The sequence below is a fragment of the Myotis myotis genome, unplaced genomic scaffold (assembly GCF_014108235.1).
Source record: "Myotis myotis isolate mMyoMyo1 unplaced genomic scaffold, mMyoMyo1.p scaffold_m19_p_4, whole genome shotgun sequence".
Taxonomy (NCBI): Eukaryota; Metazoa; Chordata; class Mammalia; order Chiroptera; family Vespertilionidae; genus Myotis; species Myotis myotis.
Genome location: NW_023416346.1, coordinates 102427683 through 102447345, shown reverse-complemented (window position 1 = coordinate 102447345; position 19663 = coordinate 102427683). Strand labels below are relative to the sequence as shown.

Sequence of the window (19663 nt, the reverse complement as noted above, 5' to 3'; positions counted from 1 at the left end):
GAGGAATGTCCGACTGCCGGTTTAGGTCCGATCCCTGGCAATCCAGGACTGCTGGCTCCTAACTGCTTACGTGCCTTCCTGCCTGATTGCCCCTAACCACTCTGCCTGCCAGCCTGCTCACCCCAAACTGCCCCCCCCTGCTGGCCTGATCACCCCCAACTGCCCCCCTGCCAGCCTGATCACCCCCAACTGCTCCCCCCACCAGCCTGATCACCCCCAACTGCTCCCCCCACCAGCCTGATCACCCACAACTGCCCTCCCCTCTTGGCCCCTACCCACCTCTACCTTGGCCCCGCCACCATGGATTTGTCCAGAAGAACTTCTGGAAAGTCTCCTAGAAGGTCTCCCAGTCTAATTTGCATATTACCCTTTTATTAGTATAGACTAGAGGCCCGGTGCACAAAAATTTGTGCACTCGGGGAAAAGGGAAGGTCCCTCAGCCCGGCCTGTGCCCTCTCGCAGTCTGAGACCCCTCGGGAGATAACGACCTGCTGGCTTAGGCCTGCTCCTGGGTGGCAGAGGGCAGGCCCAATACCTAGGTGCAGCCCCTGGTTGGGATCAGAGCAGGGCTGATTGGGGAGTTGGGGCGCCGCCCCTGTCATGCACAGAGCAGGGCAGATCGGGAGGTTGCGATGCCACCCTCAGTCATGCTCAGGGTAGGGCTGATTGGGGGGTTGGGGCACCGTCCCCTGTCACACTCAAGGCAGGGTCGATGGGGAGGTTGTGGCGCCACCCCCGTCACGCACAGAGCAGGGCCAATCAGGGTTTGGGGCTCCATACCCTGTCACGCACAGAGCAGGGCCCATCAGGGTGTTGGGGAGCACCCCCCCGTCACACACAGAGCAGGGCCGATCAGGGGGTTGGGGAGCTCCCCACTGTCACACACAGAGCAGGGCCTATCAGGAGGTTGGGGAGCTCCCCCTGTCACGCACAGAGCAGGGCCCATCAGGAGGTTGGGGAGCTCCCCCTGTCACGCACAGAGCAAGGCAAATTAGGGGATTGGGGAGCTCCCCCCTGTCACTCACAGAGTAGGGCTGATAGGGGAATTGGGGCACCGCCCCCTGTCACACACAGAGCAGGGCGGATCAGTGGGTTGGGGTGCCGCACCCTGTCACACTCAGGGCAGGGCCGATGGGGAGGTTATGGCTCTACCCCGTCACACACAGAGCAGGGCCCGTGGGGGGCGGTTGGGGCGTCACCCTCTATCACCCACAGAGCAGGGCCGATCAGGGGGTTGGGGCACCGCCACTGTCACACTCAGGGCAGGGCCGATGGGGAGGTTATTGCTCTACCCCGTCACACACAGAGCAGGGCCCGTGGGAGGGGGGGGTTGGGGCGCCGCACCCTGTCACACACAGAACCTCAGGGTGATCAGGGGGTTGTGAAGCTCCCCCCTATCAGGCACAGAGCAGGGCTGATCAGGGGGTTGGGGCGCCTTCCCCTGTCACGAACTGAGCAGGGCCGATAGGGAGGTTGTGGCCCCACCCCCTGTCACACACAGAGCCGCAGGGCGATCAGGGGGTTTGGGCGCTGCCCCTGTCACGCTGATCCTGGTGCTGGGAGGCCTCGCGACTCCGCTGATCCCGGTGCTGGGAGGCTTATTACCCTTTTCCCATATAGGATAGAGGCCTGGTGCACGTGTGGGGGCCGGCTGGTTTGCCCTGAAGGGTGTCCTGGATCAGGGTGGGGGTCCCCACTGGGGTGCCTGGCCAGCCTGGGTGAGGGGCTGAGGGCTGTTTTCAGGCTGGCGGGTGACGGAAGCTCCCAACCACTCCTTATTTTCTTGTTTTTTTTTATTCTGGGCCAGCTTTAGCTCTGAGTCTCCAGCTCTTAGGCCTCCGCTGCTGAAAGCAGGTATCTGGTTTGTTTGGGTTCTATAATCGAAACAATGTATAACTCCAGCTCTGAGATCCCAGCTCGCTGAAAGCAGGTTTCTGGGGTTTTGTTTAGCTTCTATATTTGTTACAATGTTTCAAACTGCAAGCTCAGAGGCCAGCAAGGCAGGCGGCGAACATTGGTTTCCTCCATCACTGAAGCAAGCAAGCCTCATGTTAGTTTCAAGCTGCCTGGCTGCCAGCCGCCATCTTGGCTGGCAGTTAATTTGCATATCGCCCTGATTAGCCAATGGGAAGGGTAGCGGTCGTACGCTAATTACCATGTTTCTCTTTTATTAGATAGGATAGAAGCCTGGTGCACAGTTGGGAGCCAGCTGGTTTGTCTGAAAGGTGTCCTGGATCAGGGTGGGGGTTCCTTTGGGAGGCAGAGCAGCCTGGGCAAGGGCCTGTGGTGGTTTGTAGGCTGGCCATGTCCCCATTGGGGTGGGCATTCCCATTGGGGGGGGTGGCCATCCTGGGTGAGGGGCTGAGGGCAGTTTTCAGGCTGGCCACACCCCCCAGTGAGAACCCTCACCCCATGGGGGAGTGGCCAGCCTGGGTAAGGGGCTGAGGGCCGTTTGCAGGCCCCTCCCTTGGCGGCTGGCCCAGGCAACCCAAGCCTTCCAGGCTCAGGCCGGCTCTGTGGCGGCTGCCCACAGGCCCCTCTTTCAGTGGCTGACCAGGGCAACCGGGAAGCTTGGCTTCCTCAGTCATCAGGGGCGACCCAAGCCTCCCGCCCGCTCCAGCTGGCTCCATGGCCACCGCCATATTTGTCCCGCTGATTTGTGTACTCACTCCTGATTGGCTGGTTGGCATCGCAAAGTGATGGTCAGTTTACATATTTCTCTTTTATTCGTGTAGATACTAGATGCTCTGTGCACAAAATTCATGCACTGGTAGGGTCCCTTGGCCTGACCAGAAATCAGGGCCTATCAGGTTCCCCACCTCTTCGCCTCCTCCTTCCGTCACTCCCTCAGCACCCCACAACCACTGCTGGTTGCCCGCCATATTCCGCGCCGCTCCTTGTTGATCAGTGCACATCATAGTGAGCAATCAATCTCCGTCTCCCAGTCAAACTCCCAAGGGGACAATTTGCATATTAGCCTTTTATTATACAGGATAGTCTAAATCCCTATCAAATGATAGAAGATTTTAACACCCTCTTATTTTCTGCCCCGATTATTCCCTCTTGACACTATATAATCTCTGAATTTAAGGTAAGGAAAAAGCTTGTCAGAGCTCTCAGGACAAATAGAGATCAATTGTTAATGATGGATCAGCAGATTTCTCTTCCCCGTTGCCTAAAGTACCTTGTGTTTTAAATTGTGTATGAATGGCCATAGCCAGTTTGGCTCAGTGGATAGAGTGTCAGCCTGCAGATTGAAGGGTCCCGGGTTCAATTCCAATTAAGGACACATGCCCAGGTTGTGAGCTCGATCCCCAGTAGGGGGGTGCAGGAGGCAGCCAATCAATGATTCTCTCTCATCATTGATGTTTCTATCTCTCTCTCCCTCTCCCTTCCTCTCTGAAATCAATAAAAATATATTAAAAAATAAAATGGCTAAAGCCATAATTTTTTTTAAATGTGTATGAATGGTTTAAAACAGTCTGAATGTTTTACTTTTCTACTTTTTAACTAATTATTTTACAAAACACAGTATTGAGGTATAAATACCTTACATCTATTTAGTTAAGTATTTTATAAGGCAAGAGCTCTAGTTCAATAACATGTGAGGAGGGATACATCGGAATATAAGTTGGGAAGAGAAAGGAAGTAGATGTGAGATGGCAAAAATCAAAAATACTAATGTAATATAGCATGTATTAATATGTGGCTAATTGATTAATATACATATTATGTATATCTAACATCATGAGATATCATAGTCTATCCCAACAGTGGCACACCATTTATTCAAGAATACCAGCATATCATAATATGCCTTTAAGAAATACACCTTAATTTCGTCTCAGTATTGGTTTTGGATTTTGTCCTTTTATAATGCCTTTATACCTGGTAAATATCTCTTGTTTGGCTCCATTTTAGAGTGATACAGCATATTTTAGTTTATACTATATTTAGTTAAAATGTGGTATAGATTTGAAATTATCTGCTTGCATTTTATTAGGATACACATGTAAGTGTATTTCTAATAAAATAAATTCTGATCCCAAAAGGAGAAGCTGTGACAAAAGTTAAATTGTGATATTTCTATAATGAAAAGATACAGCAAACATGCAGACATTTGCATATAGTTTCTGAAATATTGCATACTGGCTTTGTCGGTGCTGGTAAGTCCATTTCAAGGATGTTGCCCTTAGTCCATTAGTTTGGATAATGAGCCCTATAAAGTACATTTATAACTTGTGGCACTGCAAGGAGATGGATTCTAATTTTCATCCTTTTATCTAGACACATTGAAAGAAGGTCAATGGAGGGTTCTGTATGATTCATTGTCCCAACACATATCAGATGACAGAGACCTGATAATGTCCATGCATAATTGTTTTCCTTATTTGGAAACAGCACTTGAAAGAAATCTTTCTATGATCATCCTTTGAAGTAAAGTGGAAACAGATATTAAAAGAAGCTCCAGGCCTTTTTTGGGGTGGGGTGTCTAACATATTATCACACATGTGACCAGAGAGCTATTCTTGAACAAAAGAGAAAGCAACATGTAACAGAAAAATAGAAAGTCTTTAGTGGCTTTTACAGGCTGTGAATGATATAGCAAGATATTTAATCAACTTTTATCTTCCCCTTCCCTTAAGTCTGTTAAGAACAAAAAGAGCCTGTTTTCTAAATTAAGGAAAAAGCTTCTATGTTCCTAAACATTAGAAAAACTCATACTGTATACTTGTCCTAACTTTGTTTTACTTATTAATGACATTCAAAATAAATGTTTGAGTTTTATCTCACATTTATTTTATAGTTTAAAAGACTCCAGATAGCAATAAAAGTATATATTCTATATATAATGTCTGTGTTTTTGTAAAAAATGTGAAATTATAGGCAATTTTAAAATCTTCTAAGAAATTGGTTTTAGATTAAAAATTGGTAGTCGATTATGTTTATTTGCTCAATTATGTAATCAATGAGAATATTTTTGCTCTGCTTGTCTTCTTTGTAGATGCAAAGCAATCATAGATCAATTTGGTCAGAGAATAATCTCTAAGCATTTCCTTGTGGAGGACAGTTACTTTTCTGAGAACACATGCTCGCACGTGCAATACAGGTAAGACACCACATCACCCACTGTCCAAGGGAAGGTGAAACATAGAAAAGTTTAGCTTTGTGATTACATTGAAACTTCTGTATAACCATTGTTCAAGTAAAATGCAAATAAATACCAAACAAAAGATAGTATTGAGTATGTTACCATTGTTCTCTTATAGGGTCTGGTTTGGGGGAAACTTAGCCTAATTTTGACTCCTTTGCATCAGCTGGGGTTTGTCTGCAGGTCACATATCCTTCCTTTCATGAGCCAAGAAAAGATTAAAGCAGAACTTGACTCTGTTTGGGGAGGTGACACTTTTATCGTGACTTAAATCTTTGAAATATGCCTTCTGGTGGTTATATAACTGTAAATGAAACTTATCCATGGAATCTGAATCACTGAATAACTGTTTTGTGCATTATAGGCAAATTTCCAGGGCAGTCCTAATTACAGATAGATCTGTACTACAAGCAGATTCAGATCAACAGGTAATTTTAGTCTTGTACTTTTTAATAACATGTTGCTAATTTAATCTACATGGTAATATGTATAAATTAATATTGGTGAAATAAAATATAGTAAGTTATATGTGCTAATTTAAGATATTTTAAAATATATAATGGCAATTATGTAATAATCTTGGTTTCTTAAAGATTTCCCTCTAACAATAAATAATTGTGCCTTGTATAACAGATTTATGCTAGGAAAATTGGATTAAATCCTAGTGTTCCAACAACTATTTCTTTGGAACTGAAAATACATAGTTATGAGAAGAAAAAGATAATCCCCAGAGAACACATTTTAGAATCTTGGAGGAAAAGACTTCATGATAACTAATGCTATGGTACCGGTGGTAAGCCCACCACTAGGCCTGGTGTGAATGAGTATCAACACACATTGTCATTTCTGGTACTTCCTTATTGCCACTGTTTATTTCAGTACCCTCTTCAGCCTCCTCACCTCCAATTCTTTTGGAATGTCTCTATACCTGTGGTTTTCCCTCAGTCTGTTCACCTAAATTCCAGAGGTGTGCTTCCTTCTCCTGACCATATTTTACAGTGACTGATAAAATCAGCTTACTCAGCCCTAACTGGTTTGGCTCAGTGGATAGAGCATCGGCCTGCGGACCTAAAGGTCCCAGGTTCAATCCCGGTCAAGGGCATGTACCTTGGTTGTGGGCACATCCCCAGTAGGAGGTGTGCAGAAGGCAGCTGATCGATGTTTCTCTCTCATCGATGTTTCTAGCTCTCTATCCCTCTCCCTTCCTCTCTGTAAAAAATCAATAAAATATATTTTTTTTAAATCAGCTTACTCAGTAAGTATGACTGTCAGACCTATTCTATATATTCACTACTAAAAATAGGTTCCTACAGTTCCTTAAGTTGGAAGCTTTCTGTTATATGAAACAAATATCTTTGTTATTGCATGAACCTCAGTTCTTTCATTTAATCATTTAGCAAATAGTAGGTGCTTTTTACGTGCCAGCCAGTGTGCTGGGTTCTGAGGAAACAGTGCTAACCATGATAGCACCTCTGCCCTCATAGCTTGCCCCTCCGCCACCACTGGTCATCGCCACCCCTCCCCCCCAATTGCAGTCCCCTCCCTCTGCCTGCTGGCACACACCTTGGCTGGCCTGGCACTACCTGCTCACTGGCCCTGCCCCCCGCCAACCAGTCATTCCACCATTTGGTCAATTTGCATATTATGCTTTTATTATATAGGATTAGTGTATATTTCAGCTGATGATTTTGAGCCAGTGGAAAGAGTGGGATAGAAGATACCCAGGACAAAAGAAGGATTACTGATGCAGCAAGGTCCAGGTAAAAGGCCAGGGAGGATAGGATTCAGAGAACAGGTAAAAGTGTTGCTGTTAGATGGGATGTGAGACAAGAGGGTGAATGCAGGATCATTTGGGAGTTCCCATCTGATGCATTACATTTACTCTTTAAATTACAAAGTAAGGTAATCTCCAGAGAATGGGGGTATGAGAATGGGAATGGATCAAAGCTCAAGGAAATATGTCAGATAATCACTGTGGGGAGTTAGAAAATGACCTATCTCATGGCCAGATGGCTGAGCAGTATTAATGGCCCAGTTGAGTCTGGAGGTCATGGGTTTACAATGGCATTAATCTGCTCCTATCATTCCAGCTTTCATTCTCTTACCCCCCATTTAGCCTGGTCAATGACCTGTTAACAGACTGGCAATTCCTAGTCCCCTCTGTTTCCTCCCAGATTACTAGCTCCCTCTGCCCTCTTCCTTTTCCATAGTCTAGATCCCATGGTAGATCTGAACTGCCCTTCCATCAACACCTTCAAATCCCATGTAATCATGTTCTTCCACTGCACACACAGAGGAAAATCCCATTAATTGGATAATCTGCATTTGGATCACTGAGGGCTTCTTGAGTAAACCACACAATCAGACAGACTGGCACTGCCACAGTGTCAGGGACAACAATCTCATTCAGCTGGATCTTAGTACCTACCATCAGTTAGCTCTTCCACTGGCTTGAGACAGCTCTCTCTCCCTTTCACCTCAGTGGCTAATTCAGGTCCTCACTATTTTACCCACCCTTTTTCCCTTAAACTTCTCAAAACCTCCTCCCCACTTCACAGAAAAGTGAGGCCACGTACTAAACCCAATGGCACTTGACATTCTGTTCCACCACCTATAATTTATGTATACCAGGACAGACATTAAGAGGGCTCCTACCCTTGTCCAAGGCTATACTCTTTCACAAGTGCCAATGACACACACACAGCACCCTGCATACCTGCTTTCTCTCCTGTATCTCCAGCCTTTCCCAACTACTGGCATTTTCCTCTCAACCTGTATATATGTAGTAGCATTTTCTATCCCAAAAGTAAATAATAAAATGTTCCCTTGACTATGTCCCCATCTCTAGCTGGTATCCAATCTCCCCTTCTCTTATCAAAATGTTCAAGATATTATCTGTACTTGCTGCCTCTAGCTCCTTACCTCTCATTCACTTCTGGACTAACATGGCTTCTACTCTCATATTTCTGGCATAATTTATCTTGGTAAGTTCTTTAATTACTTTATAATAGTCAGGGCCACGGGGCATTTTTTGGTTTTTGTCACTAGGTATTTTTTGGTACATTTGATTGGCAATGTTGATGATTTCTTTTCTCTTGAAACACTATACTCCTTTGGCTTCCATGGCACTGTGCTCTCCTATTTTTCCTCATAACTCTGGCTATTCCCTCTCCACTTCCTTTGTGGGCTCTGTCCTCCTTGTAAATATCGAGGCTCCTGAGAGTTCAGGATATGGAAAATTCTGTGATTGGAGGTCACTGATTATATCTCAATTTTTAAAAAGTATACATGATAGTTATAGGAAACAAAAGAAGCACTTTAAGCCCTGGCCGGTAACTCAGTGGTTAGAACACCTGCCTGTGAACCAAAGGGTCTTCGGTTTGATTTTTTGGTCAAGAGCATGTATTTGAGTTGCAGGTTCAATCCCTGGCCCAGGTCAGGGTGCATGCCGGAAGCAAAAGATTAGCGTGTGTCTCTTACGTCAATGTTTCTCTCTCTCTCCCTTCCTCCTGCCCTCCTTTCCACTTTCTCTAAAAATCAATAGAAAAAACTATCCTCAGGTGAGGATTAATAAAAAGAATAACAATAATAAATGAAGTACTTATAGGTTTTTATAGTCCTTAAGAGACCTTTCCGGTTATACTCATGTTTTTAGTCATAATCATTTGATAATTATAACATAGCACTGGAGGCCTGTTGCATGAAGAGATTCATGCAATAGGCCTTCCCTTCCCCTGGCTGCCGGCACCGGTTTTCCTCCAGGACCCAGGCCTTCACTGTGGCTGGAGCCTTCAGTCTTTGTTCCACTGCTTCACGCCTACATATGTAAATTACCCGCCATCTGTTAGGTTAATTTGCATACTCTCCTGATTGGCTGGTGAGCGTAGCAGAGGGACAGTCAATTTACATATTTGTCTATTATTAGGTAAGATTATATATTTTAGTGGATCCTCTCTCTTTAATCCTAAAGTACATTTTCTATCATGGACAGCAGCAAAGGGAGTTAGGAGTATGGGGAACATAGTTTTTGAGACACTGTAAGCCCAAAAATGCACGTACAAGTAGTAAGATAGTCATGGTTATTGAAATAATTTCTGTTTTGGGAACTTGTTGTAGGCATTTCCTCTGGGGGCTATCAACCTGATATTACCGTCAAAATCTAAGCATGATAGTCACAGGTAAAAGTCCAAATGGGGCTTTACCTTTTGGCAAGTATTTCCTAAATGAGAGAGTATAGTTTCATCAGAGTAAAGATTAGATTGAGGTTTAATATTGAAACTTTGATTTTATAGAGAAACATTGACCTAATGGTCATTTAAAATCTTTTAAATATAAAGCCATATAGCATATCAGTAGTGCCTAGGACAGCATACCATATATCAGTAAACATCCTATATAATAAAAGCATAATATGCAAATAGACCAGACGGCGGAACGACCAGTTGGCAGGGGGCAGGGCCGGCGAGCTGGCGGTTCTAGGCTGGCCAAGGCACGTGCCAGCGGGAAGAGGGAGGGAACGGCAATGGGGGGGAATGGCAACCAGCAGCGGCGGAGGGGTGATGGGGGGGGCACCACCGTCCCCTGATCAGCCAGCCTGGTCACCTACCTCAGTAGGACATCCCCTGAGGACAGACTGTGAGAGTGCTCAGGCCGGGCTGAGGGACTCTCCCCCTCCAGTGCACAAATTTCCATGCACTGGGCCTATAGTCTATAATAATCCATAATAATAAAAGTGTAATATGCAAATCGACCGAACAATAGAACGACCTTCTGGACCACCATGCTATGACATGCACTGGCACCAGGCCAGCCAAGGTGGGTGTGATGTGATTGATCCGGGGGGCCCCGCCATTGCCCCACGATCGCCCTGCAGAGGGTGACCTAGGCCACCCTCTGCGGGACGATCGATGGGGGGGCTCTGCGATCGATTGCCCTGCAGAGGGAGGCCCAGGCCACTGGCCAGCAACGCTGTGGCAGCTGTGCGGGGCCAGCCAGCGATTGCCCTGCCAAGGGAGGCCCAAGCCATCCAAGTGATCACACCCCATGCCTATCGCCTGCAGAGAGAGGTGAACAGTGGCAGGGGAGTGGGGAGCAGCACCACACAGATGGCAAGCAGTGGCAGCAGCGGGGGCAAGGCCAGCTGACGGCAGCCGGGGGAAGGAAAGCCCAGATAGGCCCTGATCACCGGCCAGGCCTAGGGACCCTACCTGAGAGGTCCCGGTTTGGGCGAGGGTGCAGGCCGGGCTGAGGGACACCCCCCACCCCGTGCATGAATTTTGTGCACCGGGCCTCTAGTTATTTAATAATAATTTTCCATTTCACTTTTAATTATAAATTTCTGCTTTTATTAATGGAGTCCTTAAATTAATTTGAAGCCATTCATTTTGAAACATTTTGGTATATGTTTGCCTATACTTTGGTGTATGTGTTGACATATACTTTGTTTTAATATCTTTGGAATTTGAAACATATAAAAATATTTTAGTATTCCATAACTGCTATTTTTAGTCATTATGAATAATCAAAATGGAAAAAATAGATTTAATATGATCTGATTTCAAACACTGAAGTGCAAATAATTCAGAAGTAATATGTCATAATTGTATCCTTTGAAAATAAGTGAAGGATTTAATAAATATTAATGATATTTGAAATATTCATTTATCTATTAATTATATGAATGCACTATAGATGATATAAAATAATGCAGAAATCGGATTTAGGACACATGTGTGTGTTACGGATATCAAATTCTTTCCTAAAACCCTTACAAGCTAAATTTTTTCAAACACCAGTGAGTGGTTGAAAAAGACATTCAGTTTTGATGTTAACTATACTCTAATGATAGAAGAAATGAAAATGAGATCTAACAGCTGTGTCTGATTTTTATTTCTGCTTTTTAGATTTCCATTTTGACAGTACCAGCAGAGGAACCAGGAACTTCTGCTGTTCGGGTCATTGAATTATGTTCTTCAACAATGACATGCATGAAAGGCACATGTAAGCATAGTTATTTGTCTTTTGTGTTTGTTTAGAAAGTAAAAGAGGGCAGTTATTGTTAAAGTTGCCAGGATTGTGTTTATAGAGTGTTTTTTATTCACAGTCTTTGTTCATACAGTGTGTATTCATACAATAAGTCATTTCATACCTACCCCTTGCTTTTAAAATTTTCTGTGGCTAAATCTTCACAGGCACTATTGTTAAGTTTTTCAGTGAAAGAAGTTCTGTGACTTTCCAATTTTTTTTTGTAATTTTTCTTAAGCTTATTGGAAACATACTTTCAAAAAATTTATTTTCTGCCTAGCTGGTGTGGCTCAGTTGGTTGACATCGTCCCATGCACCAGAAGGTTGCCAGTCAGGGCACATGCCCAGGTTGCTGGCTTGATCCCCGTAGCAGGCATGCAGCAGGCAATCAATGGATGTTTCTCTCTCATCGATGTTTCTATCTTTCTTACACTCTTCCTCTCTCTTCAATCAATAAAAAACATTTAAAAATTATTTTCTTTGCTGCTAGTTTTCTTGTTTACTTTTCTTAGAATTCTTTTCTTTAATATTTTTATTGATTTCAGAGAGGGAGAGAGAGATAGAAACATCAATAATGAGAGAGATCAGCTGAAGGACTTGTATGCATGCATATAAGCATAACCAATGGACACAAGACACTGGGGGGGGGGGGTGAGGGCATGTGCAGGGGGATAGGGGAGGCCGGGGGAAGGTCAATGGAGAAAAAAAGGAGACATATGTACTACTATTTGTAATACTTTAAGTAATAAAATAAAATTTTAAAAAAATAATAATGAGAGAGAATCATTAATCGGCTGCCTCCTGCACTCCCCACACTAGGGATCAAGCCCTCAACCCCGGCATATTCCCTGACCTGGAATTGAACCATGGCCTCCTGGTTCATAGGTCGACACTCAACCACTGAGTCACACCAGTGGGACTTTCCTTATAATTCTTAATCCCATTATGGAACTTCTACCATGTATATAAATTCTCAATTTATTTCTGTTTAATGAGACTAAAGTTAGAGACTACTTTATCTGTTCTTTTTTTTATATGTATCAAAATTTATTTCTCCAGCACTGTCAGATATTATGCCTTCTGCAACATATTTCTTAAAGATGCTTCAATAAATAGAAATTAACAAGTATACCTCAGACATCCCTGTGCCTAGACCTAAACTGTGTACTTGTAAAGATTATGAAGAAGCAGAGGTTGACATGCCTGATTTGAAGTGTTCATAATCTTATTGCACACCTCGTGGAACAAGACAGTATTAACTGAGTGAAATGTACATTTCAGGATAAGTAAAGATGAATGTGGACTAGGCCTTGACCTTAGAGGACTCACAGTCTAATGGGACAGATAAGACAAACAAAAAAGTAGCTCTAAAAGGCAGAATATGAAAGTACCACAGGAGAGGTACCAACAAACAGTGGACTGTAGAGATTCATAGGAGGGAAACATAGCAATATCATTAGCTATTATTTAATTCTATAAATTTGTACTAAGTTTTACTCAAACTTATAAGAATTATGAGAAGCAGAAGACTAATCTGGTTTGGGGTAGTCAAGGAAAACTTGACTCTGTTTTTAAGTATAGAGTTACTATTTACTAAAAGATGGCAAAACTCTGGTAAAACATAAGTGGGAGTTTGATGCCAACAGGGAGAGTAAGGAAACTTGTCCAATATTACTGTAATATCAAATTTCCACTTGAAAAGTTGCTCAGAAAAGGGTTTTTTTTTCCTTTTACAGTGATTTGCAATATATGCAAATCTTTACCGTGACAGTTATTATTTTCCTCTATTATTTTAATCAGTTTTTCATATCCTTTTATCTGTGCTAGTGTCTTAGTTATAAAATAAAACTTCATCCTTGGTTTTCTAAATTACATTTATTTTATACTTGTGATTATTTTTGTAAATATATTTTTATAAATTATTTTCCCATGTAAAATACTTTTGTAGCCCCAGTCTAATAATAGATATTGATAATTTGGAAAATATTAACAAGAAATGCACAATTAATATAATCCCTCTACCTAGAGATATAAAACCAAATTATAATAAAACTAGAGGCCCAATGCACAAAATTCATTCAAGGGGCTCGGCCCTCGCAGCCGCCACAGCTGCCCTTGGCCCTCGCAGCCCCTGCTTTGTCCGGAAAGCCTTTCGGCTGTCCAGTTTATTTAGCATATTACGCTTTTATTATTACAGATAGTAAAACCAGGAATTTGACTTCGGTATAATGTGTGTATGCTGTTTTATCACATGTGTAAATTCTTGTGATCATGACAATAAGGATCCCTAGTGATATCCTTTTTTAGCCATAGCCATCTTCTTACCTACCCAGACCCACTACCTAACCCCAGGTAAATACTAATATGTTTACTATCAATAATTTTTTACTTTCAGAGTGTAATATGAAAAGAATTATACAGTACAGTAAAACCTGGATATAATGGACTAATTTGGACAAGGGGTTGGCCATTTAAGCCAAAAGTCCATTATATAATTAAGTAGATTTTCTGAATGCATATGTTAAAAATTTAACAAATTAGTTTACCTGTTTTTACTTGTATAAACACATTTGGGTAATTAAAATGAAGTATGTATGAAAAGTTTAATTTCATAGAAAAGTTATCTATATGTATTACTGTGATTTTAAATTTATACTGAATAGGTAATAGTAAATGCATGCATTCACCAGTTACCACAAGTTAATAAATGCACACAGCTGGGATGTTGCTTAGCACACCTGGAACATCAGCTGGCACATGTTAAAACTACTGCAGAAAGTCACGCCAAACAACAGAACCAGTTACCACCAGATGCGGTATAATCATATGCTAATCATTCGCCGAACACTGTTTATGAGCGATGACTCTTGGCTTTAAATATGTACTAGATGTACCAGTTAATAATGGGGATTTTGTAATCAAAGAAAACACGATAATTTCAAGAGAAACATCAAAAATGCTTCATTCAAAGTAATGTCCATCGCTAGCTACACATTTCCTCCATCTTTAGGTAATTTGTGGATACTGTCCCAATAGAACTTTTCTTGTTTTGAGGCAAACCATTCAGAGACCCAATTTTCCACTTCTTTGTACGTTTTGAAGTGCTGCTCAGAAAGTGCGTGTGCCATCGATCAGAACAAGTGGTAATCTGAAGGAGCAAGGTCTGGTGAATACCGGGTGGGTTAATACTTCCCAGGCAAGATCTTTGAATATGTCTTTAACTGTTTTGAAGTGTGTGATGGTGCATCATCATGAAGCAAAATTACTTTGCTGTGTCTTCCGGCCCATTCTGGTCATTTCACGATCAAAGCGTGGTTCAAATTGATTATTTGTTGTCGGTAGCGATCAGTATTAATGGTTTCACCTGGATTTAGAAGCTCATAATATACCACACCTTCCTGATCCCACCAAACGCAGAGCATTGTCTTCTTTCCGAAGCAGTTTGGCCTTGCAGTCGATGTTGATGGTTGACCTGGATCAAGCCATGATTTTGTGCATTTGGGATTCTCAAAATAAATCCACTTCATCATTAGTCACAATTCGATGCAAAAAAGACGTTCTTTCGTGTTGTTGAAGCAACATTTTACTGATGACTTTTCAGTTTTCCGTTTGTCTTTTGTTAGGTTGATGTGGCACCCATTTTCCTTCCTTTAAAATCTTTCCCATTGCTTGTAAATGATCGGAAATTGCTGAGCAACGTTTAATCTTTCTGCAAGTTATTTTTGAGTTTGACATGCATCTTCATCCAATAATGCTTGTAATTCTTGGTCTTCAATTTTTTTCGGTTGACCTGGACTTTCTTTGTCTTTCACATTGAAATCATCACTTTTAAAGTATTTAAACCAGCCTTCACAAGTATCTGGAGATGGAGCATGTTCACCATAAGCTTCCTGAAGTATATGATAACTTTCAGCAGCACTTTTCTTCAAAATAAAGTAATGAATTAAAATTTTCTGCAAATGCTCTTTTTTTGCACGAAATTCGACCTTTTTAAACGTAAAAATATCTGTGATGTTAACACTGTCAGCAAATTTGATATATGAAGTTTTGAAACTTGATGTCAATACAACAAAATAGCATATATATCAAATCACATATATATCAACATATGTGTAACTCCATCTATTGAAAAAAAATCCGCATTAACTGGTATACCTAGTAGACTATAGTTGCAGAAGTGTAGTATTTACTTATTTTTAATTAAGTTTTTATTGTTGAAATTATTATATATGCACCCTTCCTCCCCCTTGACCCTTTCTAGCCTGCCCATCCCTTGCCCCAGGCCTTCACCACCCTATTTCGCTTAGCATAATACTCTCTAGTTCCATCTATGCTGTTACAAATGGTAAAAGTTCCTTCTTTTTTATAGCGGCATAGTATTCCATTCGGTAGATATACCACAGTTTTCTAATCCACTCATCTGCTGATGGGCACTTACCATAGGCTGTTTCCAAATCTTAGCTACTGTAAATTGTGCTGCTATGAACATAAGGGTGCATATATCCTTTCTGATTGGTGTTTCTGGTTTCTTGGGATATATTCCTAGAAGTGGGATCACTGGGACAAATGAAAGTTCCATTTTCAGTTTTTTGAGGAAACTCCATACTGTTCTCCACAGTGGCTATACCAGTCTGCATTCCCACCAGCAGTGCAGGAAGGTTCCTTTTTCTCCACATCCTCGCCAGCACTTGTCATTTGTTGATTTCTTGATGATAGCCATTCTGACAGATGTGAGGTGGTACCTCATTGTTGTTTTGATTTGCATCTCTCAGATGATTATTGACTTTGAGCATGTTTTCATATGTCTCCTGGTCTTCTGTATGTCCTCTTTCAAAAATTATCTATTTAGGTCCTTTGCCCATTTTTTTGATTGGGTTGTTTATCTTCCTTTTGTTAAATTGTATGAGTTCCCTATAAATTTTGGAGATTAAACCCTTATTGGAGATAACATTGGCAAATATGCTCTGCCATGCAGTGGGCTTTCTTGTTGTTTTGTTGATGGTTTCTTAGGATTTGCAGCTTTTTATTTTAATGTAGTCCCATTTGTTTATTTTCTCCTCAGATTCCATTGCCCTAGGACAGGGGTGGGCAAACTTTTTGACTCGAGGGCCACAATGGGTTCTTAAACTGGACCGGAGGGCCGGAACAAAAGCATGGATGGGGTGTTTGTGTGAACTAATATAAATTCAAAGTAAACATCATTACATAAAAGGGTACGGTCTTTTTTTTCAATAGTTTTATTCATTTTAAACGGGCCGGATCCGTCCCGCGGGCCATAGTTTGCCCACGGCTGCCCTAGGAGTTGTGTTGGTAAAGATATTGCTATGACATATGTCTGCCATTTTGCTGCCTAAGGCTTCTTCTAAGATTTTTATGGCCCTAACCGGTTTGGCTCAGTGGATAGAGCATCAGCCTGCGAACTGAAGGGTCCCAGGTTCGATTCCACTCAAGGGCATGTACCTTGGTTGCGGGCACATCCCCAGTAGGGAGTGCGCAGGAGGCAGCTGATCGATGTTTCTAACTCTCTATCCCTCTCCCTTCCTCTCTAAAAAATCAATAAAATATATTTTTAAAAAAAGATTTTTATGGTTTCTCATCTTACGTTTAAGTCCTTTATCCATTTTGAGTTTATTTTTGTGTATGGTGTAAGTTGCTGGTCTATTTTCATTTTTTTTGCATGTATCTAACCAACTTACCCAACACCATTTATTGAAGAAACTGTGTTGACTCCATTTTATGCTCTTGTCTCCTTTGTCAAATATTAACTGAGCATAATGGCTTGGGTCGATTTCTCGGTTCTCTGTTTTGTTCCACTGGTCTATGTGTCTGTTCTTGTGCCAGTACCAGGCAATTTTAATTACAGTGGCTTTGTAGTATAGCTTAATATCTGGGATTGTGATCCTTCCAACTTTGTTCTTCTTTCTCAAGATTGCTGCGGCTATTGAGGGTCTTTTTTTATTCCAGATGAATTTTTGAAGAATTTGCTCTAGGTCTTTGAAGTATGCCATTGGTGTTTTAATGAGGAGTGCATTGAATCTATAGATTGCTTTGGGTAGTATGGACATTTTAATGATGTTGATTCTACCGATCCATGAACACGGTATATTCTTCCGTTTGTTTATGTATTCCTCTGTCTCTTTTTTCAGCGTCCTGTAATTTTCCGAGTACAGGTCCTTCTCCTCCTTGGTTAACTTTATGCCTAGGTATCTTAATTTTTTTGTTGCAATGGTAAGTGGGATTTTTTTTTTTAGTGTCTCTTTCTGTGAGTTCATTATTGGTATACAAAAATGCCATGGATATCTAGGTGTTAATTTTGTATCCTGCTACATGCCAAATTCATTTATTAATTATAGTAGGTTTTTTTATGTAGTTTAGGGTTTTCTATGTGCAATATCATGTCATCTGCAAATAGTGACAATTTTATTTTTTCTTTTCCAATTTGGATGCCTTTTATTTCTTCTTCTTGTCTGATCACTATGGCTAGCACTTCCAGCACTATGTTGAACAAGGGTGGTGAAAGTGAGCATCCCTGCCTCTTTCCTGTTCTTAGAGGAAATGAGTTTTAGTTTTTGCCTATTGCGTTGATGTTGGCTGTAGGTTTGTCATATAAGGCTTTTATTATGTTGAAGTATTTATGATCCCTCAATTCCCACTTTGCTGAGAGTTTTTAATCAGTAAAAGGTGTTGGATTTTGTCAAATGCCCTTTCTGCATCAATTGATATGATTATGTGATTTTTGTCTCTCAATTTGTTTATGTGATGTATCACATTTATTGATTTGTGGATATTGTACCAGCCTTGCATTCCTCGAATAAATCCCACTTGGTCATGGGTGTATGATCTTTCTAATGTAATGCTGCATCCGATTTACTAGAATTTTGCTGACGATTTAACATCTATGTCCATCAGGGATATTGGCCTGTAACTCTCTTTCTTTGTGGTGTCTTTATCTGGTTTTAGAATTAGGGTAATGCTGACTTCATAGAAAGAGCTTGTAAGTGTGTCTTCCTCTTGAATTTTTTGGAATGGTCTGAGAAGGATAAGTTTTAGTTCTTCTTTAAATGTTTGGTAAAACTCCCCTGTGAAGCCATCTGGCCCCGGGCTTTTGTATGCTGGAAGTTTTTTGATTACTTACTCAATTTCTTCCTTAGTTGTTGGCCTCTTTAGATTTTTTTATTCTTCTTGATTGAGTTTTGGAAGGTCGTATTTTTCTAGGAATATGTCCATTTCCTCTAGGTTGCTTAGTTTATTGGAATGGAGTTGTTCATAGTATTTTTTTACAATCCTTTGTATTTCTGTGGGGTCTGTTGTTATTTCGCCTCTTTCATTTCTGTTTTTGTTTATTTGGGTCCTCTCTCTTTGCTTCTTGGTGAGCCTGGCTACAGGTTCGTCAATCTTGTTCATCCTTTCAAGGAACCAGCTCTTGTTTTCATTGATTTTTTATGTTTGTTTGTTGCTGTGTGTGTGTGTGTGTGTGTGTGTGTGTGTGTGTGTGTGTGTGTGTTGTTTTTTGGTTTTTGGGTTTTTTTGTTTTTTTTGGTCTCTATGTAATTTATTTCTGCTCTGATCTTTATTATCTCCTTCCTTCTTCTCACTCTGGGCTTTTCTAATTGCTCTATTTCTAATTCTTTAAGTTCTAGAGTTAGATAATTTGGTACCATTTTCTTTCTTTTTTTTTTTTTTTTTTTTTTTTTTTTTTTTTTTTTTAAGATAGGCCTCCAGAGCTATGAACTTCCCTCTCAGAACTGCTTTCACTGTGTCCTATAGGTTTTGGATTGTTGTGTTTTCATTGTCATTTGTTTCCAGGATGTTTTGAATTTCTTCTTTGATTTCTTTGGTAACCCAATCATTGTTTAATAGTATGCTATTAAGCCTCCAAGTGTTTGAATTTTTTTTATTGTTTTTATTGTAATTGGTTTCTAATATTATGTTATTGTGGTCTGAAAAGATGCTTGGTATGATTTCAATCTTTTTGAATTTGGAGAGACTTTGCCTGTTCCCCAATATATGATCTATCTTTGAAAATGTCCCATGTGCACTTGAGAAGAATGTATGTTCTGTAGCTTTGGGATGAAATGTTCTGAAGATGTCAATTAGGTCCATGTGATCTACTGAGTCATTTAGGATTGCTGTTTCTTTGCTGATTTTTTACCTAGAGGATTTATCCAGTAATTTCAGTTGGGTATTAAAGTCCCCTACTATGATTGTATTGCTGTTGATCTCTCCCTTGATTTCTTCCAGAAGTTTTTTTATGTATTCGGGAGCTCCTGCATTGGGTGCACATATGTTTATCAGGGATATATCCTCTTGTTGTATCGATCCCTTTAGTATTATGAAGTGTCCTTCCTTATCTCTTTTTGTGACCTTCACTTTGAGGTCTATTTTGTCAGATATAAGTTTTGCTACCCCAGCTTTTTTTTTCATTTCCATATGCCTGAAAGATATTTTTCAATCCCTTCACTTTCAGTCTGTGTGAGTCTCTTTTTC

General features: G+C 41.2%; 1 protein-coding gene across 1 annotated transcript in view; it reads left to right on the top strand.

Annotated features, from left to right (window-relative positions):
- Positions 1-19663, top strand: part of CHM (CHM Rab escort protein) — a 258996-nt gene that overhangs the window by 202244 nt on the left and 37089 nt on the right. Inside the window, exons 10-12 of the mRNA XM_036305573.1 lie at positions 5006-5110; positions 5517-5580; positions 11056-11152. Of these exons, the coding sequence (XP_036161466.1) occupies positions 5006-5110; positions 5517-5580; positions 11056-11152 (266 nt within the window). The remainder of the gene's footprint in view (positions 1-5005; positions 5111-5516; positions 5581-11055; positions 11153-19663) is intronic.